At 36.1% G+C, this 14,495-nt stretch overlaps 1 protein-coding gene across 4 annotated transcripts in view; it reads right to left on the bottom strand.

Annotated features, from left to right (window-relative positions):
• Positions 1–14,495, bottom strand: part of SLC27A6 (solute carrier family 27 member 6) — an 84,696-nt gene that overhangs the window by 54,937 nt on the left and 15,264 nt on the right. For all 4 annotated transcript variants that reach the window (XM_045394194.2, XM_015451845.4, XM_065546711.1 and 1 more), the window contains 2 exons: positions 12,368–12,526; positions 10,957–11,081 (listed from right to left, as the gene is read on the bottom strand). In XM_045394194.2, the coding sequence (XP_045250129.2) occupies positions 10,957–11,081; positions 12,368–12,526 (284 nt within the window). The remainder of the gene's footprint in view (positions 1–10,956; positions 11,082–12,367; positions 12,527–14,495) is intronic.

The following is a 14,495-nucleotide window of genomic DNA, read 5'->3' as shown; positions in this document are numbered from 1 at the left end:
GGGCTTATTTCAAACTCCTCATTTTCCAGACATAATAGTACAGGGATAGGAACTGCCACTTACAGACTACTTTGAATAGCTGCTTTCTATCCTGCAGCACATGGGAGAACAGTGGAGGAAAAGCAAATGCCCCAGACCCAGAACATTCAAAGGCACCTTGTAGAGAAAGACCAGCTCCAAGAGTCTGCACGACTTGGCTCTAACTTGAATAACTGTGTTAACTCACCTAAGAAAAGGATTTGTAGATGTGAAGGGAGGCTGATTTTTCCTAGAAACTCAGAAAAACTGTCACTTGAGCTACAAATACCAGTGCTCATTAATGAAAAGTTCTGAAAAGTGCAGGGGCCCATTAGCAAGGTAATTTCCGCAGTGACCTGAATGCATCAGAGTCCCAACTCCCTGCCTGCAATGATGGAAACTTTGATTTATCCAAATTCCCTTGTTGGACTTTGTCTCCTCCAGAAACACCAACGTTCTGTAGAATTTAGCTTTCCTTGCAGGTCTGAGACTAGGGAAAGATTATGTTGGTCATGAGCACACGAGTATCCCAGCAACTGGAGTTGTTCTATTTGCTACTCTCTTTTGTTTAAATATTAACAAATGTTGAGGATCTACTATGTGTCATGCACCATTCTAGGCACTAAGGATATAATAATACATAATAGAACTTATGTAATAGTGGAGGGAAGAAGATTAAGAGAGAATAAAGAGATTATATATAAAATATGTAATGGAATTATAAGCTCTAGGAAGAAAAATAAAGCAGTGAAAGAAGCCACTTTCAAGAATAAGACAGACCTCATAATCCAGTGTCCATCTGCATTCTTCAGGCATGACTGCTCACAGCTTTCACACCACATCACTATCCTTTCATCTTCAGCAAGATGATAAGAATGCCCAGTGCTCCTTCTTTGGGCACCAGCGGTATGTGCAGATCAACATATGCAGGCCTGAAGTCCAGGAACTTTCACCCTAGTGATGTTCCTTTATCACATAGAAGTTGAGCCAGTCTTTTCCCCTGCTCTCCAGCCATTTTTGGACATGCCTGGAACTCTTCGTTTCTCTCCTCAGAAGGGTCTGTCAGTAATTAACCTTTTTGTATTCTCTTGATGCATGTATAACATCAGTCTACCCAAACTTTGGGTAGGGAGCCCATCAAGTTGGTAGGGTGACCACAACAGACATTTGTGGAGCTTGAGGTCAGAGAAGCCCACTCTAGGAGGTATTTGATGGGTTAGGGAGTGACCTATACAATATCTAGGGGAGGAACAGTCCAAGGGAGGAGAGTCCCGGTGTAGTGAAGGAAAGGCAAGGAGGCAGATAGGCTGGAGTAAACAAGGAATAAACTATGTGGGGAGCTGGGGGGTCAGGGAGATCATGGCAGAAGGAAACAGATCCCATAGAGCCATGCAGGCGATGCTGAAGAGATCTGGGTTTTCTTCCAAGTAAAACCATCAGAGGGATTTGAGTAGTAATTTCACATTTACCAATTTATATTTTAACAGAATCATTCCAACTGCTATGGCAAGAATAGAATTTAGGGGTCAAGAGCGGAGTTAAGAAGAGGCTATTGCAAAAGTTTCTAGAGGAAGGAAGCACTTACATCTAAATAACAGTGTAATTTGTAAGGTGAGGTTTGATTATGGATATAGCTAAAGGTAGAATCTGAAAGATTTGCTCATGGATTGGATAGGACGTATGAGAGAAAGAGAAAGCTTCAAGGAAGATTCCTAATTTTTTTGTTTTGTTGTGTTTTGTTTTTTGGTTTTTGTTTAGGTTTGGTTTGGTTTTTGATTGATCACCTGGAAGAACGGAGTTGCCATTAACTAAGACAGTCAAGATGGAGACAAAGATTACATTTTGATGGAGCGGGGGTGTAAAAAGTTGGACTTTGGCTATTTTTGAGGTAAGATGTCAGATTTCTCAGTGGACACGTCAGGTAGGAATCTAGAAATCAAGGGAGAAGACAGGATTGGAGATACCAATTTGAGAGTTAAGTTGTAGATGGTATTTGCAACCAGGAGTCTATCCATGGAGTGACAATAGAGTGAAAAGAGTAAAGGTTTGAGAGTGAGTCTAGGGCATGCAAACATTTAGTCAAGAAGATCAAGGAAGGTCCAGCAATGAGGAGACTTTGAAGTCATAAACTGGCATTCTTGAGCCTGGTTTACATGAGTCCAACCTAAAGACATGTACTGATAAATTGAGTCCTGGTCCTGGAAGGCTGAAGACTACATCTTTAGTTTTGGCATATTCACTATGATAATTAAAAAATCTTGTGAGGCTTCTTCCAGAGAGCACCCCCTATTGTAGTCAACCTGTTTCTATTGGAGTTAAATCATTAATCATCCTATCACTTCTGGATGTAATTGTTATTACATTCCTTATATAGATGAAAGAACAAGAACTAGCCCAAGATCACAAAGCTCATAAGACATGGTTGTTGGTTAGGCTTAAATTTCAGGCTCCCCAACTCCAAGGGGCAAATAAATTAATTCAATGAATTGCCTTATGTCACATGGCAAATTAATAGAAAAGTTGTAATCAAATCCTTGATCTTCTCAATTCATTGTGTTTTCCCCCCACTGGGAAAAATGATGTGATCATGGAGAATTCTAGTAGGCTATCATTTGCTGAATATTCTTGTATTTCCTGACAAGCCCTCACTGCAGAGCAAAGATTAACCATTCCTGACCTTCACTTTATGTGTCCATAGCAAGATAGTTCAGGAATAGACAATTTAAGGAATAGGCAATGTAGAAAATAGCAAATGAATACTCAAAGAAATAATCCTGGACATAAGTTTTTAAATGTTAAATTAATATCAAATGTGGGAAAATCCTACTAATATACCACATCTACAATAAGAATACAGAATCTAAGAGGAGACATGCATAATATTTTTAGGGTTTCTGGTTTTTTTAGTCTTTTTGTGACAAGTCACCATAAAATTGTTAATATTTTATTATTAAAGTTTTATTTTAAAATAATCATAATCTATTTATATGGAATTTAAAAATCAGTATTACATAATTTTTATTAGTCAAAGACCAATTAGTTTTCAATACCTACAAAATTACTCTAATTTCATAAATACATTCTACAAAATTACTCTAATTTTGTTAATACATTCATGTAAAACATTACTAATTTTTTTTTTTGAGACAAGGTCTTGCTCTGTCACCCAAGCTTCACAGCTCACTGCAGCTTCAAACTTCTGGGCGCAAATAATCCTGCCACCTCAGCCTCCCCCCTAGCATGGACTGCTACTGGCATACATCCCCACCCCTGGCTTTTTTTTTTTTTTTTTTTTTTTGTAGAGATGGGACTCTCACTGTGTTGTCTAAATTGATCTCAAACTTCTGGCCTCAAGCAATCCTCCTGCCTTGGTTTCCCAAAGTGCTGGGATTACAGGCATGAGCCACTGCACTCAACCTACCTTTTGTTTAAAAACCTTCCATTTGTATTTGGCTTCCTCATTTACAGTTTTTCACATATATCTCATAACTGGATTATGAGAATCAAGGGTCAATTAGAAGAAGTAGGTATTGTTACTTATTTTATATAAAGAGAAGAATTATGGCTTAAAGAAGAGGAGTGAGCAACTGAAAGTCAAACAACAGGAGGTTGAAATTGAGCCTATGTCACTAGATTCCATAGCCAATGCACTATCAGACGGATTCCTACATAAAGCTAAATTTCTTGGGAAATTTTACAAAGAAGGGATATATGTATCCTCAATGGAATTAGCATAAATAGCATAAAGGACAGATAGAAAAAGACGTGTATATTTTACATGCACTGCTACCTATGAAATGTGAATCATTAGCTATTAAAATTAGCACTTATAAAAAGCCTTTAATATATACACATGGTTCTAAAACACCCAAAAATATTCACAAATTCCTGTGCAATTCCACTAGCATTTAGGCTGCTAGCAGCTATTTATGTTATCCCCTTGTATTTCTACATTTACAGTTTCTAAGCAGAAAAGAGTTTCTGGCACCTTACCAACTTTTCTAAATGCTTTTGTATCTATTATGAAAACGTAAATATATCTTTGACTTATTTAAGGAAAACCGGGTTTTAAAAGAGAGATTACTTTCTCAACCATATAATAATATGCTTCAAATACTTAGGGAATGAAATAATAAAAAATACATAAATATCTTTAAGTAACTAGATCTTACAGGCAAAATCGATTGTTTTGAAAGCTACAGAGAATTGTAATGAAACTATGTCAGAACATCTTGATAACAATTATAGTTTACATTAATTTTAAAATACTAGTTTTAAAAAGTTACTAAGATATGGTGGGAAAAGTTTTCCAAAAGTTAATACTTTAATAGATTACATCTTTTACAGGACACGAAAAGGAGGAAACACGATAAGACACTCATAGGAACTAAGAAAATGAAAATATGATGAAAGAGCAAATGTTTTTAATATTCCCATTTTCAATAGAGAAAAAAGAATAAATAGAATGCACTTAACCAGGCACAAGGTAAAGCCAAGATTTTAGCCTATGACTGTCTTTTGTCCCACTCAAAAAGTAACTGGCAAAACAAATGAACAAACAAGCAAGTTCAAGATACCAAGATCAAGTTAGCATCATTCGATCTCTCCTATTGGAATCTTATTCTCTGGCACTACTGAATCTTCTTCATTCCCAAATCATATCTAGATACGACAAAGAAAACTCTTGAAGGAACGATAGATTCTTTTGGAGAAAAGAAAGCAGGTTTCCTTTCAAACTGAAACACTCTCACACTGCCATAAATTGCTTCTTGTGTTACAAAATTTTCATCTTGTCAGCCTCAGAAAAACAAAACAAAATAATAATTTAAAAAAAACCTGTAAACTCTTAGGGGCTCACTGCAGGATTGTCTAAGCATTACTCATGAAAAATTTAACACAATTTGTATAGTTTAAAAATGAATAAAAAATATTTATTGAATACACTGGTACTTTAAAAGAGCTCCCGTTTTATAATGGGAGACAAGTGTAAGACATTTTGTCAAATTTCAATATTCTTTACCAAAAGTATTCAGAATCATAAAGATGTTTTCTGGCTCCCAGGGAATTTCTTAGCTTTTAAGAAAACAAAACAAGGGAGAGGGATATAATTTTTAGAAAATACATTACTAATAAGTATAGACTATGCCTTGAGAATGTCAAAATGTGGGTGTTCTACAATGACATATATAGACAAATTACATAGCCTAAATGTCAAACTACAAATAGTAGCTTGAAAAATAAGCATCATACATGCATCACACTGTAGGTCCTTGTTTTGCTAATTAGGTCCCGTTTTTTGTACTATTTGAGCTTCAGCTTCCTACATCCAATTGCCTATTTAACTTCTTCATCTGGATGTACAATATATCAAACTTAACAGATCTAAAAAATTAATTTTAATTCCTTGAATCTCAGTTTTCTTTATCTCAGAAAATAGTTCATAATTTCCCTAGATGTTTGAGCCAAAACCTGGGACTTATCCTCGATTCTACCCATTCCTTCACTTCCTATCCTTGATCTAACAAGTCTTGTTAGCTTTCCTTCAAAATAGATCCCAAACTGGTATACTTTTTTCCCCAGTTTTTCCTTCATCTTTTTTCAACTACCCTGATAGGAATAAAATCCAAGTTTCTCCTTCAAGATTACAAAGATTCAAGCCCTACAAGATCTTGTCAATGGATTTACCGGCACACCCTCCTTCTCTTCAAACATTCAGGTGGTGTTTTCTGTGGGCCTCTTCCTTTTCAGTTTCTTCTGTCATGACTGCCACCTCCCAGCTTTTCTGTTCCTGGATCCCACTTGTCATATCAGGTCCTCAGCTCATAGATTACTATTTTTGTGAAGTCTTTTCTGACCACCCAGTCTAATTGGCAATGTCCTACTCCCACAGCCCATTATTCTCCATCACCGCATCCTGTTTTGTTTCTTCATAACACTTGCCATTGTCTGTAATTACTTTTCCTCTGTGTTTGCTGGGTTTATTTTCTCTCCCCCTCATCAAAGAGAGTATAAATTCCATGAGAGAAGCAGTTTGATTTGTCCTGCATGTCCCTGTATATCTAATCCTATAATATTACTTGAATGAATGAATGAATGAATGAATGAGTAAATGAATATGTTACATATAAGGTGCTATCCCTAGATATATCCCTAGATATGGCTAACTGTTGACTGTGTTAGGAAGAATTATTTATATAAGACAAACTCTGCAGCAAGACTCCCCAGGAAGATTACTGATGTCTACAGTTCCAACACATTCCTCACCAATCAATGTTAAAGACAACATTAATATTAATACAGAACTAGACCCAATCAGATTGTACGATGGTGCTTTAGTAACCTAGAAAACTTGGTAGATTAAAAGTGAGGGAGAGCTGCTTTCCTAGTCTCAGGGGAAGAGAAGAACAACTTCATCTCACCATGACTAACAGGAGTCAGTCTCTTTTTCTGGATAACGCTGCTGCCAGCAGTTTTAAAGAAGTACATCTAATATTTATGCCAAAATAACTTTTGTAACTGGAGTTGCGAAAAAGAAAAGCAGTGAGGGATGGGGTGCATGTTTGAGAGACGGGAATGGATAAATGCTTCTGGCCAGAGAAAACCAACCCTAGGGAGTCTTTGTGCAGCTACACATAAACATTCAACTCACACTGTGACTTCTGCCTGCAGGTAAATTTCCTTTGGAATATGCTACTTACCCTGAGATTGTCAACAAATCTGAATCTGTTTTAAAAACACATGGTTTTGCTTTCTTTTAAATAACTGTCTGTGGGGCTTCAAACCATGGCTTATGAGACATTCCATTTTAATTCTTTGAAGGTGAGGACCAGGACCATGTCATGTGTTCATTCTCTGGCTCTACCTGAATCCACTGATGTGCTGGCTGTGCAGCAGAAACTGTGCCTTCCTTTCAAGGGAATGTCATTGAAAGGAATATTGGACAGCAAAAATGTAAGATCTCCTTGAAGGGAAAAGATGTCATAACAGAATGACTTTCTCCTTTTCCTAATTTTTAATGCCAAGAACAGCTTGTACTCATTTTGTGTGAGGTCAACAAAGGGGATTAGCTAGTACAATGCTTCTCTGCTTAAAAAAAAATGTTAAGTTTTCCTTTGGGTAAAGATATATATATTTCCTTCTTTCTTCCTCAGTTTGCATTCAGGTAAGCATTTGCAGATTATTTCATAAACATCATTTTTTCTTCAAAGAGATTTAGTCAAAAATTAAAATTAAAAATTAAATTATTATTATTTTTTGAGTCAGAGTCTTGCTCTGTCACCCAGGCTGGAGTACAGTGGCACAATCTCGGCTCACACAACCTCCATCTCATGGGTTTAAGCAATTCTCCTGTCTCAGCCTCCTGGGTAGCTGGGATTACAGGTGGTTGCCACCATGCCCGGCTAATTTTTGTATTTTTAGTAGAGATCATTTCCCCATATTGTATTTTTGTATTTAAATAATATTAATTTTGTATTTTTAGTAGAGATGGTTTCCCCATATTGACCAGGCTGACCTCAAACTCCTGACCTCAAGTGATCTGCCCACCTTGGCCTCCCAAAGTGCTGGGATTACAGGCATGAATCACCATGCCCACCCCTAAAAATTAAATTAATTAAAAAGCAATCAGGTATTCTGTTTTCAATGCTCAGTTCTAATTCTCTGAAGCTATAATCTTTTCTCCAAATCAGTGCAATACAGATTCAGAGAGTTAAAAAGAATATTTCATTTCATTAAAAAATTTAAAGGAAAACACTGAGAAAAGATTTGTAACCAATATGAAAAACTATTAATATCTTTATTATATGAAGTGGAAGTTCAAATGGATAAGGTAAAACATTATGTACCAAAGAAATAAATGAGTACAAGACACAAAAGAGATATTTTTAAAAGGGAAATACAGCTGGAAAACTCTCCCGCCTTGCCAGCAATCTTAACAGAGCACATTAATATATGTTTGTGTCTAGTCTATACAATTATAAACAAAAGTAAATACTCAAATTTACTTCTCTAATTAAAAACCACTGAGGCATCCTTTGTTCAAACAAAGTATTATTGAGGTGCTCAGGAAATTGGGTTTAATTCATGATATTTGAAAGGGTGGGCCTTGGAAATTGGCCTGCTTTTACTCTGACTCACCATGTTTCAGGAACTTTTGAGGGAGCTTAAAAGAGCTTCTAATTTTCCAAGAAGCACAACTGGAAAACCACTATTTTTAATAACACCCAGTACTGACAGACACTGTGCAACAGGCATACTCCTACAATGTGCATGAGATTCTAAATCACTTCAACCACTGTGAAGAGCAATTTAGAAATATTTTCTAAAAATCGCAGAAGCATCCATATACTTTGGCTATTTACATTCACTTCTGAAAACCTAAATTAGCTCAATTGCATGAAGACACTAAATGCAGCATTATTTAAGTTGGTAAATTTTAGAAATAAGTAAATCCATATATTCAACCATTCGATAAATATTTACTGATCAATGACATTACACAAACTAATGTCACCATTAATGGCTGACAGGAAACAGGAATGGTGGAGCATGTGGTTTAGAAAACAGATGAGCTTCACTAGGTAGCACCTACTGTATTCTGTACTAAAGTCATGAAATCTCATCTGAAGGTGACCTTAATCTTACTGGAGGGCATTAATTCCCTAAATTAACCTACTCCAGATATCACATTACCAAAAAGTACAACGAAAACTAGAAGAGAAAATATGTGAGGTTATGGCATTCTAAGTGTATTACTGGGGTTCTTTAGTTTAAGACTACATCCCTTATCTGAAGTAAGGTCTCCTTGAAGAGAAAAAAATTCAAAAAATGTAAAACAATTATCTGAAACTCTTTGTCTTGGCTATGAATCTATGGAATCTATAGTTATTTGAAGCACTCCAGACAAAAAATGAGTAAGAATGGCTTCTGCCACACGGAGGTGGGTCAGAAGCTCGACTGGAGGTTTCTCCTTGGTAAACTCCAAGCTCAAAATAAATCAAAGCAATTTGTACATCAGATTATCCAATTTCACATTTTTTTGTGTGTCCATCTTCCCTATGTAATCTTGTATCTTTAAAAAGTCTTATTTAAATGCCTCCAACCTAGTGTCAGCTGTGCTCTGGGTAACTGAAAAGTTACATGTCCAGATTTTAGCCAAAGAGAAGAAGAGAAGATATCCCAGCACACCATTCATGCCTTAAGTAGGTGTGATGATGGCAGAGGTGATAAGTGAGATCCTCTAGTCTAGGAAAGGTGGGTCTCAAAGACCAAGGTTCTGTTGCCCCACCCCACGCAGGGCAATATCCTACTCTACTGTCATTCTTGAAGGGGCCGATGCGGATTTTATTTGTAAAATAATCAGATAACTAAAGATGAATTATTTATAATAATAAATAATAAAATAATATAATTAAAGAATTAAATAAATTTGATTAAAGAAAGTCACTTCTTTATAGTCTCAAGAATGTTTAGAAAATCATAAAGTTAAAGAAGAAGCATTTAGAGATATAAATGAAACCAGGAAACAGAAAATAACTTCTGAGGGCAAAAAAAAAATGAACCGATAAAGATAAACTTCAGGCTATTGCAACTGTCTCTGCTTCTCTATTTTTCAGATGGTGGCAGTTGATCAAAAGAATGTGGAAATGACTTCTTCAGGTAAGGAGACAAGTGCAAATCAAAGCAATATGAGGTGTTTTTTTTTTTAATTTAAAGTAAAACAAAAAAAAAGTCCTAATATAATCACTTACTCAAAAGAAAAAATAGAAAATAAATTATAATCAGTGTCAGTGGTCAGTAGTTATTTTTTTAAAGAACAGCATTTTAAAAGATTATTTTAACCTTAGAATAATTGCTTTCTGTAAACATAGCATGAATCTAATTTCATAATCTGCTGCATGTTATGTTTATAGAAATTTTAATTAGTCTAAACACAAAGTCTTTGGGTCTGTCCTATCTTGCTACAGTAAAAAGCACATTAGTACATTCTTGGATAGCTGTCTGTTTATTTTCTTTCACTTGTCTTATTTTATCTTGGGGTATTGCATGCATCTTTGTAAGTCAGCTAAACTATGTTCTGAAAGAAGGTGAGAGACAGGACTAGCTGTATTTCCTAGGCTAACTAAGAATTCCTAAGCCTAGCTGGGGAAGGTGACTGCACCCACCTTTAAACACCGGGCTTGTAACTCAGCTCACACCTGAACAAGCAAGTAGTAAAGAGAGCTCACTAAAATACCAATTAGGCTAAAAGCAGGTGGTAAAGAAATAGTCAATCATCTATTGCCTGAGAGCACAGAGGGAGGGACAAAGATCTGGATAAAATCCCAGGCATTCGAGCTGGCAGTGGCAACCTGCTTTGGGTCCCCTCTTGTATGGGAGCTCTGTTTCACTCTATTAAATCTTGCAACTGCACACTCTTCTGGTCCGCGTTTATTCCGACTCAAACTGAGTTTTCGCTCACCATCCACCACTGGTGGTTGCCGCAGTGGCAGACCCGCTGCTGACTTCTACCCCTCTGGATCCCGCAGGGTGTCTGCTGTGCTTCTAATCGAGCAAGGTGCCCATTGCTGCTCCCCATGGGGCTAGAGGCTCACCATTGTTTCTGCGCTGCTAAGTGCCGGGGTTCGTCCTAATTGAGCTGAACACTAGTCGCTGGGTTCCAGGGTTCTCTTACATGACCCATGGCTTCTAATAGAGCTATGACACCCACTGCATGGCCCAGAGTTCCATTCCTTGGAATCTGTGAAGCCAAGAACCCCAGGTGAGAGAACACAAGGCTTGCCACCATCTTGGGAGCAGCCTGCCACCATCTTGGGAGCTCTAAGAACAAAGACCCACCAGTAACAAAGGTAGAGTATAAACAAAGAAATAAAAATAACTTTTTCTATCTTAATACTTATTCTTTCTGACATATTTTTTTCTGATAATGATTACACCTACCGTAGATTGTTTGCAAAGGTAGCGACAAAGTTCTCCAATATACTGAAACACAGTCACATCATACTTCTTGCAGTCATTCCAAAACTGGCTTGCTGAGAATTTCTTCTTTAACACACAAGTGGCACCTATAAGAAAACACAAAAACAGGCACTAGGGAAAAAAATTCAAGGGCAGAATGAACATAAAACATAAATTATGTTTTTCTGTCTAGAATATGTTTGCTCATTTTAAAACTTTAATAACTCATCGTCAGTAATTTGTATCAAACTCATTTGGAAACACTGATTTTATTGTCCAAAAACTCTGTTAAAAATATTGTAATTCTATATTTTTTAATTCTATTTTTTATTCTATATTTTTGTAATTCTATATGCTTTTTGCAATACACAGGACAAAAGCAACAGTCAAAATAAGTAAAAGAGTTAAAGTATTAGAGCATCGCTATTGATAAGAGTCATCCTTCTTCATAGAAGCCAAGAATATTCATTTACTTTTGAATTTGAATGTATACATATTATTCATTTTTAAAACTTTAAAGCAGTCTCAACTTATCTTGCAGTCAACTGTTAGTAAGGTTGAATTGGCAAGATAGTACTAACAAAACAGTTCTTAAATGACTGCAGAACCTAGTTTTCACAACAATGTATGTCCAGTGAAGATTTTAATGTCTTGACCTTCATCTTTATTTATGGTGGATATTGATAATATTCTAAATATTCTATTCTAAAAATTACAGCATTTTAGACAAATACAAGTAGCAAATGATCTCCACTGTTTGTATATTATGTGACGTCTAGAAACTGACACATAATCTTGCATGTTTATGAATGGAATCTACTGAGTCACGAGCTCTACCAACTAATTTATTGAGTGTCTATGGCAGATTGTTTGCAAAGATGGCCTCAGCAATTTCTTCAAGGCTCTTACTTTTGTAATGTATATTTGCTCCTTCTCCCTTCAAGAGGTGGCTTCTATATCTCCTGGAATCTTGAATCTAGGCTGGCCCATGACTTGCTCTGATCGATGGAATGAAGGTGAAATAACCTATGTGACTTTCCAGAGTAGGCCTTAAGTATGCAGCTTCCATACTCACTCCCTTGGAACATTTCTACACCATTTGAGGAATCTGGGGCTAGATTGTTTGAGGGTGAGTGACCACAAGGAGGGAGAAGCCCAGCCAATAGCCAGCTCCAGCTACATGGCCAAATCCTCAGAAAACTGTTCTTTTCACCTCAGGAAAACACTGAATATGCCATAAAATTGTGTGGTTTTTTAAAATAAATATTGTTATAATAAAATAATATGCATATAATCGCTCTAAATTCTACCAATAAAGCTTCAAATGTTAATAAACACTTGTTCTAATTATTAGGCATTTTGAAAACTTACCAAAAAGAAAATAAAGCCTTACCCAACTCAACACATCCAGAAATTCCCAGGATAGCTGCTGAACTATGATACAGAGGAAGGGTTATATAAACAATGTCATCAGCAGTACAACCAAAAGCCCACAGGACAGCAGAACCCCTTAAAGCCTGCAGCTGACTAATCACAGCTGCTTTTGGTAGACCTGGAAGAAAAGAAAACGGGAAACATATATACACACATACATACATATACATATGCATACATATTCATATAACTAGAAAGGAAGTAATAGAAAGGAAGATGATGCTGATAACAACTACACTAGCAATTGACACAAAATATATCATAGTCTATCTGCTTTGTAAAAGAGGCCATTCTGACTTTAGCAACGCTCCTTTGACAGGTTGCTAAGTAGGACTGTATCTCAAACACTATGTAATTTTATAGTTGGCCTTTCTGTATAGATCTAAGATTCTAGAAATTAATTACAGTGGTAGTACACATTTGGTTTCAGTAGCTATCTGATAAAGAGTATTTGGGAGGTAAGTTTTTGTGAGTCCTCATGTGTCTGAATATGTCTTTTTTTTCCACCCATACACTTGAATGGCTGCTTGTAAAGAATTCTAGGTAAGAAATTATTTTTATGCAGGACTTTGAAGGCATTGCTCTATAATCTTCTGACTTCCATTATATATGTTGAGCAATTATCAGTCTTCCTGATTTCTTATGCTTTGGATGCAACATGGTATTTCTATTATTTCATTTTTGGAATCTTCTATTAGTTTTCAGTAGTCTATAATATCATGATGACTTGTACTGGGACCAGTCTCATCTATCCATTTTGCTGGGAAATTTGTAGACCTTTTCAGTCTGACAACTCAGGTCTTACAGTTCTAGATATTTTTGAATTTGAAAAAAAAAAAATTTCACATCCCCTTCTTCTCGTTCCTTCATTATTTCTGTTTTTTTTTTTGTTTTTTTTTTTTCCTCATTGCTTTTTTTGGTTACATTTATTTGTGTGTTCATCCTTTCATCTTTAGAACTCTTGATTTTTTTAAAAATAGCCCTCCTGGACAGAATCACTAATTTCCTAATCTTGTCTATCCTATTTTTCTACTCTTACCTTTTGCTTCACTTTTTGAGAGATTTATTTTCCAACACTTGTGTTCTCTGAATATTCCTCTTTTTGAAGTATGTTATTTTTATATTATTGACCCTTTTTGTCCCCATCTTTCAGAATATTAGCAATAACAATTTTTTGAAAATTTCTCCTCTCTATCTTGTCAGTTTTCTCCAACATCCTTTTTATCTTTGGTTTGTATTGGTCTCAATCTAATCTAGAATATATTCAGGAGGATTTTTTCAAATATCTGGAGACTATTGACTATCAGTTTATGTTTAAAAGTGCAGACACAAAAACACAAAATAAACAAGCAAAACATTAACTAGAATCTCTGTGCCTGAAGAACACGTATTTACTAGTTGGTTTCACTGTCCAGAACATTCTGTTGGGGGAATCCATCATGATCAGTGTCTTTCAATTTTTACACATGGGCTATTCAGATTCCTCAGACAAGAATCTTAATGATTAAAACAGTCAAGTGTTAAAAGAAGTTACATATATTAAAGAGAACTTATATATATATATGTATATACATATACATATACACATATTTACAGAGAGGGAGATGTTCTCTTATATCCCCTACTTTTTAAACCCCTGTTCTTCCTGGTATTTTCAGAAGTTCATCTTTTCCAGAGAATACACCTCAGGACTTCTATCAGGGTGGAAGAAGCAATCCAGGACTACAGTTCCTTCTTAAACAAACTTCCCATAAAATTTCCACATTTATTTTCTGCTCTTTGAGGTACCTGGTACCCAACTTCTGAGCCTTTCTGGGGTTTGGTGGGGGCAAATGAGTTTTCTTCAAGGCTTTACCATAAGCTTCAGCTTCTTGGGTCTGCAGTATCTGCCACCACACTCAGTCATCATCTCCTTTTCTAAAATTTTGTAGCTGTCATCTCTAGTTCCATTCTTTTTGTCCTAAGGGACTGTGTATCTGCTCAATCTGTGAACTTCTAGACCTGTAATTATTCAGTAGATCTGTTTAGGTAGCCTGAAGAATCTCAGAAAGAAGCTCCCTGAGTCTGGACAGAGTAGCCACACACAT

The sequence above is a fragment of the Macaca fascicularis genome, chromosome 6 (assembly GCF_037993035.2).
Source record: "Macaca fascicularis isolate 582-1 chromosome 6, T2T-MFA8v1.1".
In the NCBI taxonomy this organism is placed as follows: domain Eukaryota; kingdom Metazoa; phylum Chordata; class Mammalia; order Primates; family Cercopithecidae; genus Macaca; species Macaca fascicularis.
This window is presented reverse-complemented; position numbering and strand designations above follow the sequence as displayed.